At 38.5% G+C, this 16,001-nt stretch overlaps 1 protein-coding gene across 1 annotated transcript; it reads left to right on the forward strand.

The window, feature by feature from the left end:
• Positions 1-2,917: 2,917 nt before the first annotated feature.
• Positions 2,918-14,818, forward strand: LOC133642746 (SUMO-conjugating enzyme UBC9-like). Its single transcript, XM_062037108.1, has 7 exons — positions 2,918-3,272; positions 3,480-3,566; positions 3,636-3,719; positions 7,255-7,327; positions 11,016-11,125; positions 11,255-11,334; positions 14,347-14,818. Exons 2-7 carry the CDS (start codon positions 3,501-3,503, stop codon positions 14,408-14,410), a joined length of 477 nt encoding a protein of 158 aa, XP_061893092.1. The 5' UTR covers positions 2,918-3,272; positions 3,480-3,500; the 3' UTR covers positions 14,411-14,818.
• The last annotated feature ends 1,183 nt before the right edge of the window (positions 14,819-16,001 follow it).

A 16,001-nucleotide genomic window follows, 5' to 3' on the forward strand; every position in this document is an offset into this window, starting at 1 on the left:
TATTTCTGGGGTGAGGCATGGAGGGGTTTATTAGCCTCCACAAATGAACCATTTTTGCATAAAGGGGGTCAAATGTGACTTTGGAGCAAAATTTACACCAACTAAATATTATCTAGACCAGTGATTCTCAAACTGGTACGCGAGCTCCATCTAGTTGTATGGCAAATAAGTCTAAGTATGTCAATCAATCAATCAGTTTACTTATATAGCCCTAAATCACGAGTGTCTCAAAGGGCTGCACAAGCCACAACGACATCCTGAGATCCTACATCAGGGCAAGAAAAAACTCAACCCAATGGGATAACAATGAGAAACCTTGGAGGGGACCGCCCCGCCCCAGCGGTGCAATGGATGTCCAGTGGATCTAGCATAATGTACTATATGTACAATATTATGCACTGTATAAAGTGTATTTTACAGTGGCCAAAAATATTAAGTATACTTAATGTTGTGTATGTATGTATATATATATATGTATGTATATATACATTATATATGTATGTATATATACAGTATATATGTATGTACAGTATGTTTGTTTGTATATATACAGTATATATGTGTATGTATATATATGTATGTAGGTATATGTGTATGTATATATATATATATATATGTATACATATCTATATGTGTGTGTGTGTATATATATATATATAATGTGAGTGTGAATGTTGTCTGTCTATCTGTGTTGGCCCTGTGATGAGGTGGCGACTTGTCCAGGGTGTACCCCGCCTTCCGCCCGATTGTAGCTGAGATAGGCTCCAGCGCCCCCCGCGACCCCGAAAGGGATAAGCGTAAGAAAATGGATGGATGGATATATATATACACATACACAGTCGTGGTCAAACGTTTACATAGTTGTGTAGGACATAATGTCATGGCTGTCTTGAGTTTCCAATCATTTCTACAAGTCTTATTTTTTTGTGATAGTGATTGGAGCACAAACTTGTTTGTCACAAAAAACATTCATGAAGTTTGGTTCTTTTATGAATTTATTATGGGTCTACTGAAAATGTGTCCAAATCTGCTGGGTCAAAAGTATACATACAGCAACATACATTATCAATTTTGGTGATATACAAAAGTTACAATCAAATCAAATAAGCTTCATGGCATGACCTCTAACTTCATGTGAGTGATTATGATTGACGACACCTGTTGACTTCTCTGAGCCCATTTAAATAGGGCTCATGTGATGCAGTCATTAGACTCGGTTACAAACGTGACAATGGGAAAGTCAAAGGAACTCAGCACAGATCTGAAAAAACAAATCATTGACTTGAACAAGTCAGGAAAGTCACTTGGAGCCAGTAGTAGTGGGTTTCAGTAGGCCTTTAAGGTCCCAAGAGCAACTGTGCAGACAATTGTTGGTAAGTATAAAGTGCATGGCACAGTTTTGTCACTGCCACGATCAGGAAGAAAACGCAAGCTATCACCTGCGGCTGAGAGAAAATTGGTCAGGATGATCAAGAGTCAACCGAGAACCACCAAAAAGCAGGTCTGCAATGAATTGGAAGCTGCTGGAACACAGGTGTCAGTGTCCACAGTCAGGTGTGTTTTGCATCGCCATGGACTGAGAGGCTATAATGCAAGAAGGAAGCCCTTGCTCCAGAAGCGACACCTTAAGGCTTGTCTAAAGTTTGCTGCTGATCACATGGACAAAGATAATACCTTCTGGAGGAAGGTTCTGTGGTCAGATGAAACACAATTCGAGCTGTTTGGCCACAATACCCAGCAATATGTTTAGAGGAGAAAAAGTGAGGCCTTTAATCCCAGGAACACCACCCTACCGTCAAGCATGGTGGTGGTAGTATTATATGTTCTGGGCCTGTTTTGCTGCCAATAGAACTGGTGCTTTACAGAGAGTAAATGGGACAATGAAAAAGGAGGATTACCTTCAAATTCTCCAGAACAATGTAAAATCATCAGCCCAGAGGTTGGGTCGTGGGCACAGTTGGGTGTTCCAACAGGACAATGACCCCAAACACATGTAAAAAGTGGTAAAGGAATGGCTAAATCAGGCTAGAATTAAGGTTTTAGAATGGCCTTCCCAAAGTCCTGACTTAAACCCCATTGAGAACATGTGGACAATGCTGAAGAAACAAGTCCATGTCAGAAAACCAACAAATTTAGCTGAACTGCACCAATTTTGTCAAGAGGAGTGGTCCAAAATTCAACCAGAAGCTTGCCAGAAGCTTGTGGATGGCTACCAAAAGCACCTTATTGCAGTGAAACTTGCCAAGGGACATGTAACCAAATATTAACATTGCTGTATGAATATTTTTGACCCAGCAGATTTGGTCACATTTTTAGTAGACCCATAATAAATTCATAAAAGAACCAAACTTCATGAATGTTTTTTGTGACAAACAAGTATGTGCTCCAATCACTTTATCACAAAAAATAAGAGTTGTAGAAATGATTGGAAACTCAAGACAGCCATGACATTATGTCCTTTACAAGTGTATGCCTGTTCTAATTAGAACAGGCATAAGAAAAAAAATAATATGCAAATAAATATATGTATATTAGGAAATATTAAATAAATGGGAAGAAAGAAAAAAAATAAACTAGTGGTTTTCTAGCATCTTTAGTTTGTTAGTTGCTATAGTCCCACAGCTCTTTTTTGTCCATTATTTTTTATAAACAAGTGAGTAGAGGAAGGATGGTTTTGCTTTGAAAAATCTACATTTGTGAATAAACAAAAATACCCACCACACACTTATTATGTTTAAAAATGTTTTCGATTTCTTAGTGTCCCAAAAATAATATCGCTATGTAGAAAATGTGGGCAAGTTTGGGATCTTAGGCACTCATTTTAAGGACTTCGTCAGTTCAGCGTCACAACAAAGATGGCCGCCAGCCTTGGACGATTACGTATATCACGTCCCTGGGTTGTCCATCAAACTGCCTGAAGGTCCTCCCGAAATAAACAAATTGGGGTCCTCTTTTTTTCGCCAAATGCTAGCCACTATAACGAGAACTCGAGACGGGTTATTTTGCTCCATATACGACACCTCTGGCAACAGTAACACCAGCAAGTTCGTTTTAGACGACCAGAGGAATGTTAAACAAAGTGAGGTTTAATCGGTGTCATTTACGTCCCTAGTGGTCCATTATTTGTGTTTTTCTTCCAACGACGAAGGGTGTTTTCTTCGGTCGCCGCTAGCACGGCTCAATCGTAACAACACATCCAACATTTTCACATTTACCCCTACAATAATCAGTGAGCTTGGCTTGAAGATTTACGTCGTTTTACATTTGAATTGGTAAGGAGGAGTTTGTGAATGTATGCCGAGTCAAGTAATTCCATCCACTTCCTACCGATTGTCCCTTTTTAACCGTTAAATGAACACTGTCATATGGCTCTTAACGTGTGCGACGACTCGTCATTTGCTGACGTGTTGTCTTTTGTGAAAGTAACATTCTTTGGTGTAGATTTCATTATTAATTTGGTGTAAATGTGTTATTTCCAGTGAAGGGGTAAATGAGCAGTAATGTCTGGCATTGCTCTAAGCAGACTGTCCCAAGAGCGCAAAGCTTGGAGGAAAGACCACCCATTTGTAAGTAGTGGCTTTACTACCATCATAAATGAACACAAGTTGAGATTGAAATATTTCTCTCTCACACAGGGTTTTGTGGCAGTGCCTACCAAGAATCCTGATGGGACCATGAATCTGATGAACTGGGAGTGTGCCATTCCGGGAAAGAAAGGAGTAAGGGGTCACATATCATGTTCATAATTCATGTTTACACTGGACACCAAATCTGAAGTGTTTTGCCCTCAAGTGACAACGGATTGGGTATTTTTTGCCAGTCTAAACGCTCCAAAGTGCTTCAAATTTGATATTTTCGCATCAGATTTGGGCCACGTCAGGAGGTAGTCTGACTCGATTTGGAATAAAGTTAAGAGTACCAATGATAGTCACACACACACTAGGTGTGGTGAAATTAACCTCTGCATTTGACCATCCCCTTGTTCCACCCCCTGGGAGGTGAGGGGAGCAGTGAGCAGCAGCGGTGGCCACGCCCGGGAATAGTTTTGGTGATTTAACCCCCAACCCTTGATGCTGAGTGCCAAGCAGGGAGGTAATGGGTCCCATTTTTATAGTCTTTGGTATGACTCGGCCGGGGGTTGAACTCACGACCTACCGATCTCAGGGCGGACACTCTAACCACAAGGCCACTGAGCAGAATTTGATCTTTTCAAATGTGACTTCGGTCTAAGACTATGTTGACACTCAGTACCTGTCCATGCACTAAATTAGTCCGACTTCTCAAATAGCTCGGCTCTAAATAAGCTTATTGCAGCCCATGGAAACACCTTAATCCGATCGTGTTGGATTTTTGAAAAGTCAGATGAACGCACTTGGATTATGCGATTGGAAACCAGATCTCTCAAGGGCGTGTGTGCGGCCGGAGATGACCCTTCGTACCCGCATGCGCCAGTCTCAACGCGCGGGATACAACAAGCAGATACCATTCGATAAAAACATAGCAACAATTGTAATGAAGAGGATTTGCTTCACAAATTAAAAGAACACAACATTTTGAAGTGCATCGATGGTCGAAAAAAGAAACAGATTTGTTTAAGAGGGTAGCTAAGGAAATGGAGAACGCCGGCTTAATTCGGACTCCCGAACGAAGTACGAATGAGATCAAATAGAATGAAGCAGGTATATTAAATAAAGCGTACACAAAGCTCTTCACGCTGCATTTATGCAAGTCAACTTATTAACTTTCCGCACTACTGGGAAGATAGTGCAGAACAATAGCAACCATCATCTGGATATCGTCGGGGCACGAGCGGCCTTTTCCTTCGGTTTTAAAACTCCTTCCATCAAACCACAGAGCCTTTTGGATGAACTTTAAGACATTCAGAAGTTTTGTTTAAATGATTTTCGTCTGAAAATTCCTTCGTAAAAACTCTTCCGCTGGTCTTTCATTGCATCCGACCTGCATCAGCGCAAATACATTCTTGGCAGTGGGGTCATGTTTGTAGCGCAATCTAAGAGAATTTCTTGATGCTGTCTGCTATTTAACATCAGCATAGCCATTAGAGACGTAATATTTGTAAATTGTGCCAATATTACAGCGGACATCAGTTAAAACAATTTGTAAGGATTCGCAAATGGCTAGGGTGACGTCATAGGTCAACCGGAAAAGGAATTAATTTAATCACACTAAAAGGAAAGGTGACGACCTCTTGAAGCTCATCGAGAGAATGCCAAGAGTGTGCAAAGCAGTAATCAGAGCAAAGGGTGGCTATTTTGAAGAAACTAGAATATAAAACATGTTTTCAGTTATTTCACCTTATTTTGTTAAGTACATAACTCCACATGTGTTCATTCATAGTTTTGATGCCTTCAGTGACAATCTACAATATAAATAGTCATGAAAATAAAGAAAATGCATTGAATGAGAAGGTGTGTCCAACCTTTTGGCCTGTACTGTATGTATATATAGCCTATTATTTGCGCACTATTGACTAGTGATGCACAGAAAATTCCGCTGCCAAAAGACTCACCGAAACTGGATGTTGTGTTGCAAGTACTTTTCCTGTGCACACAAATGACGTAGCTCACCCAAAGATGGTGAAAAAGTCGCAATCAGGTCACATTTGAAGACCAGATTCCAATTGGATTCCGACTACCGGTTGATGTGGCCCAAATCTGAGGCAAAAACAAAAATTAAGCACTTTGGAGTGTTTAGACTGGCAAAAAGATGCCATCTGTGTCACTTGAGGGCAAAAAAAATCTGATTTGGTGTGCAGTGTAAACTGGGCCTGAACGGCAATGCGACCTGTTTGCGATGTTTACGTCATCTTTGGTTGCGCTACGTCATTTGTGTGCACAGCACGTTTACTTTCCTTTTTGCAATTCTCTTCCTCCTCCTGCAGTTGTTTTCCGTCATCGGTCCACTTCCTCTACACAACAGCCATGGCACAAATACACTAACACGCTGATTTGTGGCATCCATGTTTTCTCTTGTTGTAGCGGCTTCCTCCTCCTTTTACGAAATCCGGTCAACTTTCTTTGTTATCACTTTATTGAACTGGGCATGCAAGTGATGTTGGGGCCACATTTGGGGCCTGTACGCGTTTATACTGGAGTGCGATGAAGATCACATTTTACCGGTACTTGTAAACTAAAAGTCAGATTTAGAAACAATCAGGTTTGGTTCACTTTGGCCTGCAGTATAAAAACGTAGTCATTGTGAGGCAAAGTGCAAAAAAATTAGGACACCCATGGTGTGAATCCTTTACTCCTGAGCTGCTATATACAAGGGTGATCATTTGGTTGTGTAGTCAGTGCTATTATTTATCTGACAAATACACTACATGGCAGATCTTAATTGACTTGAAATTTCTCATACAGCACAATGCTACGGTGGCTGACTGGGCAAGCGCTTCAAGCACAGAAATGGTCCAAAACTCAATAACACACAATAAAACATGCCACCGAAAAAATTGCTGCAAATAAACAATGTTGGACAAAAAAACAAAAGCATGAAACAAATGCTGCAACAAAAAATAAATTTACCAGGCCACCAGTCTTTAAACCATCTTTGAAGACATGAGCATAATTTCTAAAAGGCTGACATCATTCTTTGATGTCTTTGTTCAACACGGTTGCAATATTTTTGTTTTAATATTTACGAACAACAATTTTTCGTAGCTCATAATAATAATTAAAATGAGACAAAGTGCTCCATGGCAAACCTCTTATGTTCCGGGAACTTGCAGCATATGTCTCATGCAGGTTTTTTTTTTGTGTGTTTTTAGCATTTGCAACATTTTGCAGCATTGTTAATTTGTAGGATTTCCCAGTTTATGATTTTTGGTTTTGAATCATTCCTGTGTTTGGAGCATTTAAACCTTGCTGCGTGTTTGCCTTTATTGGCCACTGTTCAAAGTGTTCTGCAAAACACATGCTGTAGCTTTAGCATATTCAGCTGATAAACAGCTGACAAGCACAAGTGTAAAATTTGAGCAAGATTAATTGAAACAATGTTCTGCCATCAAGAATCTTTGCAGAGACCTCACCCATAAGTATCTAATGATTATAAAACTTGGTGGCATGTCTTTCAAAGCCTTTGAGCAGAACGCTGCAAGGCCTGTGTATTTGCCTAGAAGTACAGTTTAATAATTTGCATAACAACTGGTTTTCCCCAGCAGATGTCATTTAATGTCAATGTGTTTTGTCAGTGGGTTTTTTTTTGCTGAAAAATATTATTTTTCTTTTTTGTCAGACCTTGTGGGAGGGAGGACTGTATAAACTCAGAATGCTCTTCAAAGATGACTACCCCTCCTCTCCGCCTAAATGTGAGTACACTCACAGCTGCCCCATGACAAACTGCAGCACAATGTCACAACCATCTTAATCTATATTACAGTATCTCACAAAAGTGAATGCGCTCCTTTAAGCAACTATCATCAGAGGACAATACAATAGAAATGGATATAACAACAGTGTACAATTTAGACTATAATGGCTGTTTGAGTCATTTTAAGTTTAAGGCCTAAACATACTTGGGCGAAACGTAGTCCAAGCTCACAATTGAAGACCGTGCGGTAGGGCTGCAAGATTTTTTTGTAAAACCTAATTGCAATTTTTCTTTCCAAAATTGTGATTCAATTTTGCACTTTCTATATTTTATATATATAAATGCATAACACAGAGAAAATAAGCGAAGGAAGACATTTTACTTTCAGATTGTCAATCAACATTCGTGAGTGAAGGTGCCACACTTTAGAACAATATGCAATAATTTACTTACAAAAATATTTAGCTTTACGCGGACAGACTCAGAGCTTGTGTCTACATCATGCTCTTAAACTGAAGAAATAACCGATAAAAACTACAGTCTTTGTAATGTAATTTAATCCTAATATATGTCTACATCATGCTCTTAAACTGAAGAAATAACCGATAAAAACTACAGTCTTTATAATGTAATTTAATCCCAATATATGGAATTACTGCAAGTAACCATTTGAAATAATATCAATCTTTATTTGTCATTACTGTAGAATTGTGTACCATTGTACTATAGTTGGAAGGTAAATAGCTTAGTTATCTTAAATTAATAAACAAAAAACTCCTTTCTGGAAGCAAACATTTTACTAAAACAAATATTCTATATCTTAAAGTGCATTTTTTTCCCAGTTGGAAAATGTAGCTTGGACATTTTATTTTTATTTGTTGATTGCCCATTCAGTTTGAAGCTAAAATAATAACGTAACGGCACATTTGGCTTTGTAATCATATTTTTCCTCTTAATATTTGTTACTTTGCGGCAAGTCGTGAGGCTTTCTGTTCATGCTTCCTGTGTGTAAAGCTGGCACTCTCACTCTCTGCCCACCGAGACAAAGATTGTGGATGACTGAAAAGAGGGCTCACTGCACTCAGTTACTTCTACTGTAAAAGAGCACACTCAGGTGCTAAGAGACATAGCCGTGTATAAAGAGGATATGGGCAATTCGGTTTCAAAGTTGGCCTCAAAATAACAGCCTGTAGTAACGTGATGGGCTTTTGACCAATCAGAGAGAGTATGGCCAGAGGATCTCCTAAATGATTGGTCTAAAGCCCCATTATTTTGAGGCCAACTTTGAAACCGAGTTGGCCATACGCTCTCTATACATGGCTCTGCTGAGAGCGATGCATAGAGTGAGACCTCTTTCTCCGTTTGATGGGAGACATGAATAAACTTCTGATTGGCGAACATGTCTGTCACTCAAATGGCGGTGATGGCGAATAATAAAAAAAAACCTCCACCTCTTGCGGTTATTTATAGCACTAATTAAAACCTAAATGTTGATTTGATGTTGATTATTTGTGCAGCCCTACCGTGTGGACTCCTCCACGCACTCTCGTCAGAAAAAACACTGCTGCATTACATTATTTAGTCACCAAAACAAATACAATTATTAGTAATATTCCCCTTTCTTGTCCCTAGTACCATTAAATGGCCGTACATACCATCTCTAAAGATTACTGCTTTGCAAAACAAGCCGGGAAAGCAGCTCAACTTCCGGCGCCATGACCAAAAAATGTAAACAACACGCAGGGATTGTGGGGTTTTATGACTGAGGACATTCCGCACGGAGTCGCTCAGTCAGTGAGCAACACCTTTTAGATAGGACAGCTCATGTATCAGAGGATGGTGCTAGATCCAACATGTCAGTTCTATATGATGGATAGACCTCTGGCCCAACTTCAACCTTAGGGAATACAGTGGGAACGGAAAGTATTCAGACCCCTTTAAAGCCATCCTGGATGAAAACCAACGCTTCCCTATACCGTAGCACGCCGATGTGTTAGAACGCTAGAAAAGAGTTCTTCAGTGTTCGCTCTTACAATAACAATGTCGCTACAGCTTGGTTATTAGACTTAGACTTCCTTTATTGTCATTCAAATTTGAACTTTACAGTACAGATAAGAACAAAATTCCGTTGCATTAGCTCGTTGTAGTGTAGGATAAAAGAGCAATAAGGTACAGAGTGTTTGCATTTACAAAAGAAGGTGCAGATATAAACAGATTTACTGTACAGATATATATATATTGCACTTTTGCATATGCATTCACATTTATGGATGTGTGTTATATTGTCCATATAGTCCAGCGAGTTCATCCGTTTTTGGGGGGAATTGAGAAGATTATTGTACTATTATACAGGTTACCGAACCTAAATGAAGTATTGTTGACGGTTTTTGAATGCATTTTCAAAAGTGATTTTGAGGTAGAAATGATTGCTCCCATCAGCTGCATTGCTAGCCATGTAGAACGAGCCAATTTTTATGTTAGAAAGCGAAAAAAAACTAAATCCTTTTGTCTTCTTGTCTCTTGTGATTGTGAACGATAGGCATCATTTAAAAAAAAGTGCAGTTCCCCTCTAATACTTTTGTATATGTACTTTTTGATATTTGATACATTTGCAAAAAGTTCTACATTTCTGTTTTTCTCTGTCAATATGGGGTGCTGAGTGTACATTAATGAGAAATAAAATGAACTTTTTTGATTTTAGCAAATGGCTGCAATGAAACAAAGAGTTAAACATTTAAGGAGCGCCCTAAGTGGCTGATCCGTTGGCGGTCCCGTCAGCGGGATTGTGCCGAAAATGTAATTTCAGTTCTTATGTGTCTTGTACATGTTAAGAATGTACAAACAAAGCTTTGAAGCCTCTTTTCTTGAGCTGTCCTCAAATCTAAACATCCTGCATCCTGCAAAGGGGTCTGACTACTTTTGTACCCATTGTTAAGTATGTTGGATCTAGTACACCCTCTCAAGCCATGGAAACAATTAGAATAAAGGCCAAATCAGATGAAAAATGCTGCATATAAAACACGTCAATCAGAAGAGTCTCATTTGATATGGTCCATTCGGAAATAAATTTAATTCATTCGTTGGGGTAAAATCAAATTCACTGCACATGTTTAGGACATAATTGGTGTGGCACTGACACAACCTTCTTTTTCAAATCAGTAAGATAACTTTTTGACTTTGACAGTTGAAAGGTTAAAACAGAGTTGTAAAAACAAGTCCATGAAAGTAATGGAGGAAAATTAAATATGTGGCGACCAAGGAGCAAATGTGCTGAGGACGTGCAGCGTTTCTTTACAACATATTACAAATGAGTTTCTCCTTTTTCCCAAAAAAGAACAACTGGATGGTTTAGTCTGATTAAACGCTTGTATATATACACACATCATGATTGGATCAATTGATATAGTGTCCATGTAAACAGTGGATTTGGAATTCAACCAAGGTTTAGATTGGATTGAATAGATTTTGTGCATGTAAAAATAATTTTAGACTACGCCTGAGAGCATGAATGGATGAAGCCTGCTCGGATGAGTCACTGTACGTCTTCTAAGACAATCTGAACAGTCCAGTTGCGATCGATTCAAAGCCCTGAGTATATAAGCGGCGTACTCACTTTGGTGATATACAGTAAGTTTGATTCTATTTGAGGAAACTCTTTTGGACATTTTGTTTTCCCCACCAATCAGGCAAGTTTGAGCCGCCAATATTCCATCCAAATGTCTACCCATCTGGCACCGTGTGTCTGTCCATCCTGGAGGAGGACAAAGATTGGAGGCCTGCCATCACCATCAAACAGGTTTGTTAATTGAGAGTGCATACAGGATCTCGTTGGCCGTGTGGTCTTCCTGCATATTCAGCGTAGTTACACAGCATATTAGATCACGTGCCCCCAGTCATTACATTGCTAACTTTAATCACATTTTAGATCCTGTTGGGAATCCAGGAGCTGCTGAACGAGCCCAACATTCAAGACCCAGCACAAGCAGAGGCTTACACAATCTACTGGTATGATTGATTACCTTTTAGTGATGACTCCTTGATGGATTTTAATTTGGATTTTCACAGTAAATCCTTACACACATTTCCCTCAGAGAAGGGTTTCACCAGCTTTTTCAGTTCAGAACCTTGCCATGGACCCCAACATATACATTGCCATGCATCTGAGATATACAGTACAGGCCAAAAGTTTGGACACACCTTCTCATTCAATGTGTTTTCTTTATTGTCATGACTATACATTGTAGATTGTCACTGAAGGCATCAAAACTATGAATGAAGACATGTGGAGTTATGTACTTAACAAAAAAAAGGAAAAATAACTGAAAACGTTTTATATTCTAGTTTCTTCAAAATAGCCACCCTTTGCTCTGATTGCTGTTTTGTACACTCGTGGAATTCTCTCGATGAGCTTCAAGCGCACCTGTGAAGTGAAAACCATTTCAGGTGACTACCTCTTGAAGCTCATCGAGAAAATTCCAAGAGTGTGCAAAGCAGTAATCAGAGCAAAGGGTGGCTGTTTTGAAGAAACTAGGATGTTTTCAGTTATTTAACCTTTTTTGTTAAGTACATAACTCCACATGTCTTCATTCATAGTTTTGATGCCTTCAGTGACAATCTACAATGTAAATAGTCACGAAAATAAAGAAAACTCATTGAATGAGAAGGTGTGTCCAAACTTCTGGCCTGTACTGTACACATAGTACAAACCCCATTTCCATATGAGTTGGGAAATTGTGTTAGATGTAAATATAAATGGAATACAATGATTTGCAAATTCTTTTCAACCCATATTCAATTGAATGTACTACAAGACAAGATATTTGATGTTCAAACTCAAACTTTATTTATTTTTTGCAAATAATAATCAACTTAGAATTTCATTACTGCAACACGTGCCAAAGTAGTTGGGAAAGGGCATGTTCACCACTGTGTTACATGGCCTTTCCTTTTAACAACACTCAGTAAACGTTTGGGAACTGAGGAGACACATTTTTTAAGCTTCTCATGTGGAATTCTTTCCCATTCTTGCTTGATGTACAGCTTAAGTTGTTCAACAGTCCGGGGGTCTCCGTTGTGGTATTTTAGGCTTCATAATGCGCCACACATTTTCAATGGGAGACAGGTCTGGTCTACAGGCAGGCCAGTCTAGTACCCGCACTCTTTTACTATGAAGCCACGTTGATGTAACACGTGGCTTGGCATTGTCTTGCTGAAATAAGCAGGGGCGTCCATGGTAACGTTGCTTGGTTGGCAACATATGTTGCTCCAAAACCTGTATGTACCTTTCAGCATTAATGGCGCCTTCACAGATGTGTAAGTTACCCATGTCTTGGGCGCTGATACACCCCCATACCATCACAGATGCTGGCTTTTCAACATTGCGTCTATAACAATCCGGATGGTTCTTTTCCTCTTTGGTCCGGAGGACACAACGTCCACAGTTTCCAAAAACAATTTGAAATGTAGACTCGTCAGACCACGGAACTCTTTTCCACTTTGTATCAGTCTATCTTAGATGAGCTCAGGCCCAGCGAAGCCAAAGGCTTTTCTGGGTGTTGTTGATAAACGGTTTTCGCCTTGCATAGGAGAGTTTTAACTTGCACTTACAGATGTAGAGACCAACTGTAGTTACTGACAGTGGGTTTCTGAAGTGTTCCTGAGCCCATATGGTGATATCCTTTACACACCGATGTCGCTTGTTGATGCAGTACAGCCTGAGGGATCGAAGGTCACGGGCTTAGCTGCTTACGTGCAGTGATTTCTCCAGATTCTCTGAACCCTTTGATGATATTACGGACCGTAAATGGTGAAATCCCTAAATTCCTTGCAATAGCTGGTTGAGAAAGGTTTTTCTTAAACTGTTCAACAATTTGCTCACGCATTTGTTGACAAAGTGGTGACCCTCGCCCCATCCTTGTTTGTGCATGACTGAGCATTTCATGGAATCTACTTTTATACCCAATCATGGCACCCACCTGTTCCCAATTTGCCTATTCACCTGTGGGATGTTCCAAATAAGTGTTTGATGAGCATTCCTCAACTTTATCAGTATTTATTGCCACCTTTCCCAACTTCTTTGTCACGTGTTGCTGGCATCAAATTCTAAAGTTAATGATTATTTGCAAAAAAAAAAAAAGTTTATCAGTTTGAACATCAAATATGTTGTCTTTGTAGCATATTCAACTGAATATGGGTTGAAAATGATTTGCAAATCATTGTATTCCGTTTATATTTACATCTAACACAATTTCCCAACTCATATGGAAACGGGGTTTGTAAGTTAATAATGAAGATTACCACAGACATTACAAAAACATGCAACGCAGGGGTGATCGATCCAGATGCCCATCCTATTGGTACCTATTATAGTATCAGTATGTACACAATACTACAATTATTAAATCAATATTATTTGTTTTGTTCTTATTATTAAAAAATATATTTTTTGTTACCGTTTTACAAAGTCACGTAATAAGTATCTGGATATATGAAGGCTTTTAGGTAAAAAACAATTTAAATGGAAGCCAATAATAGTTTTTGCTTTTTAGTTACTGTGCACTAGACACGTTATTTTGTAGAACAAAATGTACGTAGCATTCAATACTACAAATTTAATACATTATCTGATTTACAACAATGCTAGCAAATTCTACATATATAAGCTTTACAAAAATATGGTATTGTTAAGTTAACAATAAAACATTTTATAATATCTTAATATCTCATGTTTGAGGGCAATAAAGTGTTATAAAAAAACTAACTTTTAGATGGTGTGTATGTCTGTGTACCAAAGGTAATGCTTGACCGTCCAGTTTTGTTGAGTCAAAAGACAGAACAAATAGAAGCACGGCACACACAGCATCTGCAGCTTCTCAATATTTTCATGGCTAAATGTCCGTTGTTTTTGGCGCATGCCGCGTAAATATGCTGTTAACAAGGGGTTCAGGATTAAATAATCAAATATTTAAAGATTCCCTAAGCAATTTTATAAAAAGTACTATTGTGTTTTTATTCCAGTCAGAACAGGATGGACTATGAGAAGCGGGTCAGAGCCCAGGCCAAGAAGTTTGCACCTGCATAGATCAGACTACCGGTCTCCTCCCCACCATGGACAGCCTGACCTAACAGAGCTCGGGACAAATAGGTGACAAACAGGAGAATCTGAACGAGCACTCCAACCAGAATCCACTTTTCTGTATTATTTCATTGGTGACATGTAAAAGATAATCCCAGCACTTGTATATTGGTTGTAAGATCAACAGTTGCTAGGTAACAAGGAAGCAAGGGAAATTTCTATGTAACTCTCTCAAGGCACATTTGGAAACAAGCAAAAGGAGAGATTAGGCCTCTTGATAAACGAGCGCATGTACATATTATAAATAAATACAATTGTGGAAGTTATGTTTTATATTGTTTTAGCCTGTTGACATTTGTGTGTGGTATTATAATGAAGACACAATATTGTGAACGTTGAATAAAAGAACAAAAGCCAATGATTACTTGTGGTATTTATCTCAGTGGGGATATATATATATATATATATATATATATATATATATATATATATATATATATATGTATATATATATATATATGTATATATATATATATATGTATATATATATATATAAGTATATATATATGTATATATATATAAGTATATATATATGTATATATATATATATATATATATATATATATATATATATATATATATATATATTTAATGACTATTTACATCGTAGATTGTCACTGAAGGCATCAAAACTATGAATGAACACATGTGGCGTTATGTACTTAACAAAAAAAGGTGGAATAACTGAAAACATGTTTTATATTCTAGTTTCTTCAAAATAGCCACCCTTTGCTCTGTTTACTGCTTTGCACAATCTTGGCATTCTCTCGATGAGAACCTAAAATGGTTTTCACTTCACAGGTGTGCCTTATCAATGTTGATTAGTGGAATTTCTTGCCTTATCAATGGGGTTAGGACCATCAGTTGTGTTGTGAATGAGAAGGTGTGTCCAAACGTTTGGCCTGTACTGTATATATACACAGTCGTGGCCAAAAATATTGGCACCCCTGCATTTCTGTCAGATAATGGACCACTTCTCCCAGAAAATTGTTGAAATTACAAATGCTTTGGTATTCACATGTGTATTTATTTTGTTTGCATTGGAAAAACACAAAAAAAAAACCTCCAAAAAGCCAAATCTGATATTATTTTACACAGAACTCCAAAAATGGACTGGACCAAATTATTGGCACCTTGTCAAAATTGTAAGAAATAGTTGTATTCTGAGCATGTGATGCTCCTTTAATTTGTAATTAAACACACAGGTGATGGCAATATAGAAATCACACTAGCAGCCAGTTAAAATGGACAAAAGCTGTGCATACCACACTGAGCATGGAGAAAAGAAAGAAGAGCAAAGAACTCTCAGAAGATTTGAGAACCAAGATTGTGCAAAAGCATGGACAATCTCAAGGCTACAAGTCCATCTCCAGAGATCTAGAACTGTGGATAAAGAACCTCAATCCACTTCCGAACAAATTCAGGCTGACCTGCAGACACAGGGTACAACAGTGTCAGCTCGCACTATCCGTCGCCATCTCAATGAAAAGGGATGCTATGGTAGTGGACCCCGCTGCTGACACAGAGACATGAAAAA

The sequence above is a fragment of the Entelurus aequoreus genome, linkage group LG25, assembly GCF_033978785.1.
Source record: "Entelurus aequoreus isolate RoL-2023_Sb linkage group LG25, RoL_Eaeq_v1.1, whole genome shotgun sequence".
In the NCBI taxonomy this organism is placed as follows: domain Eukaryota; kingdom Metazoa; phylum Chordata; class Actinopteri; order Syngnathiformes; family Syngnathidae; genus Entelurus; species Entelurus aequoreus.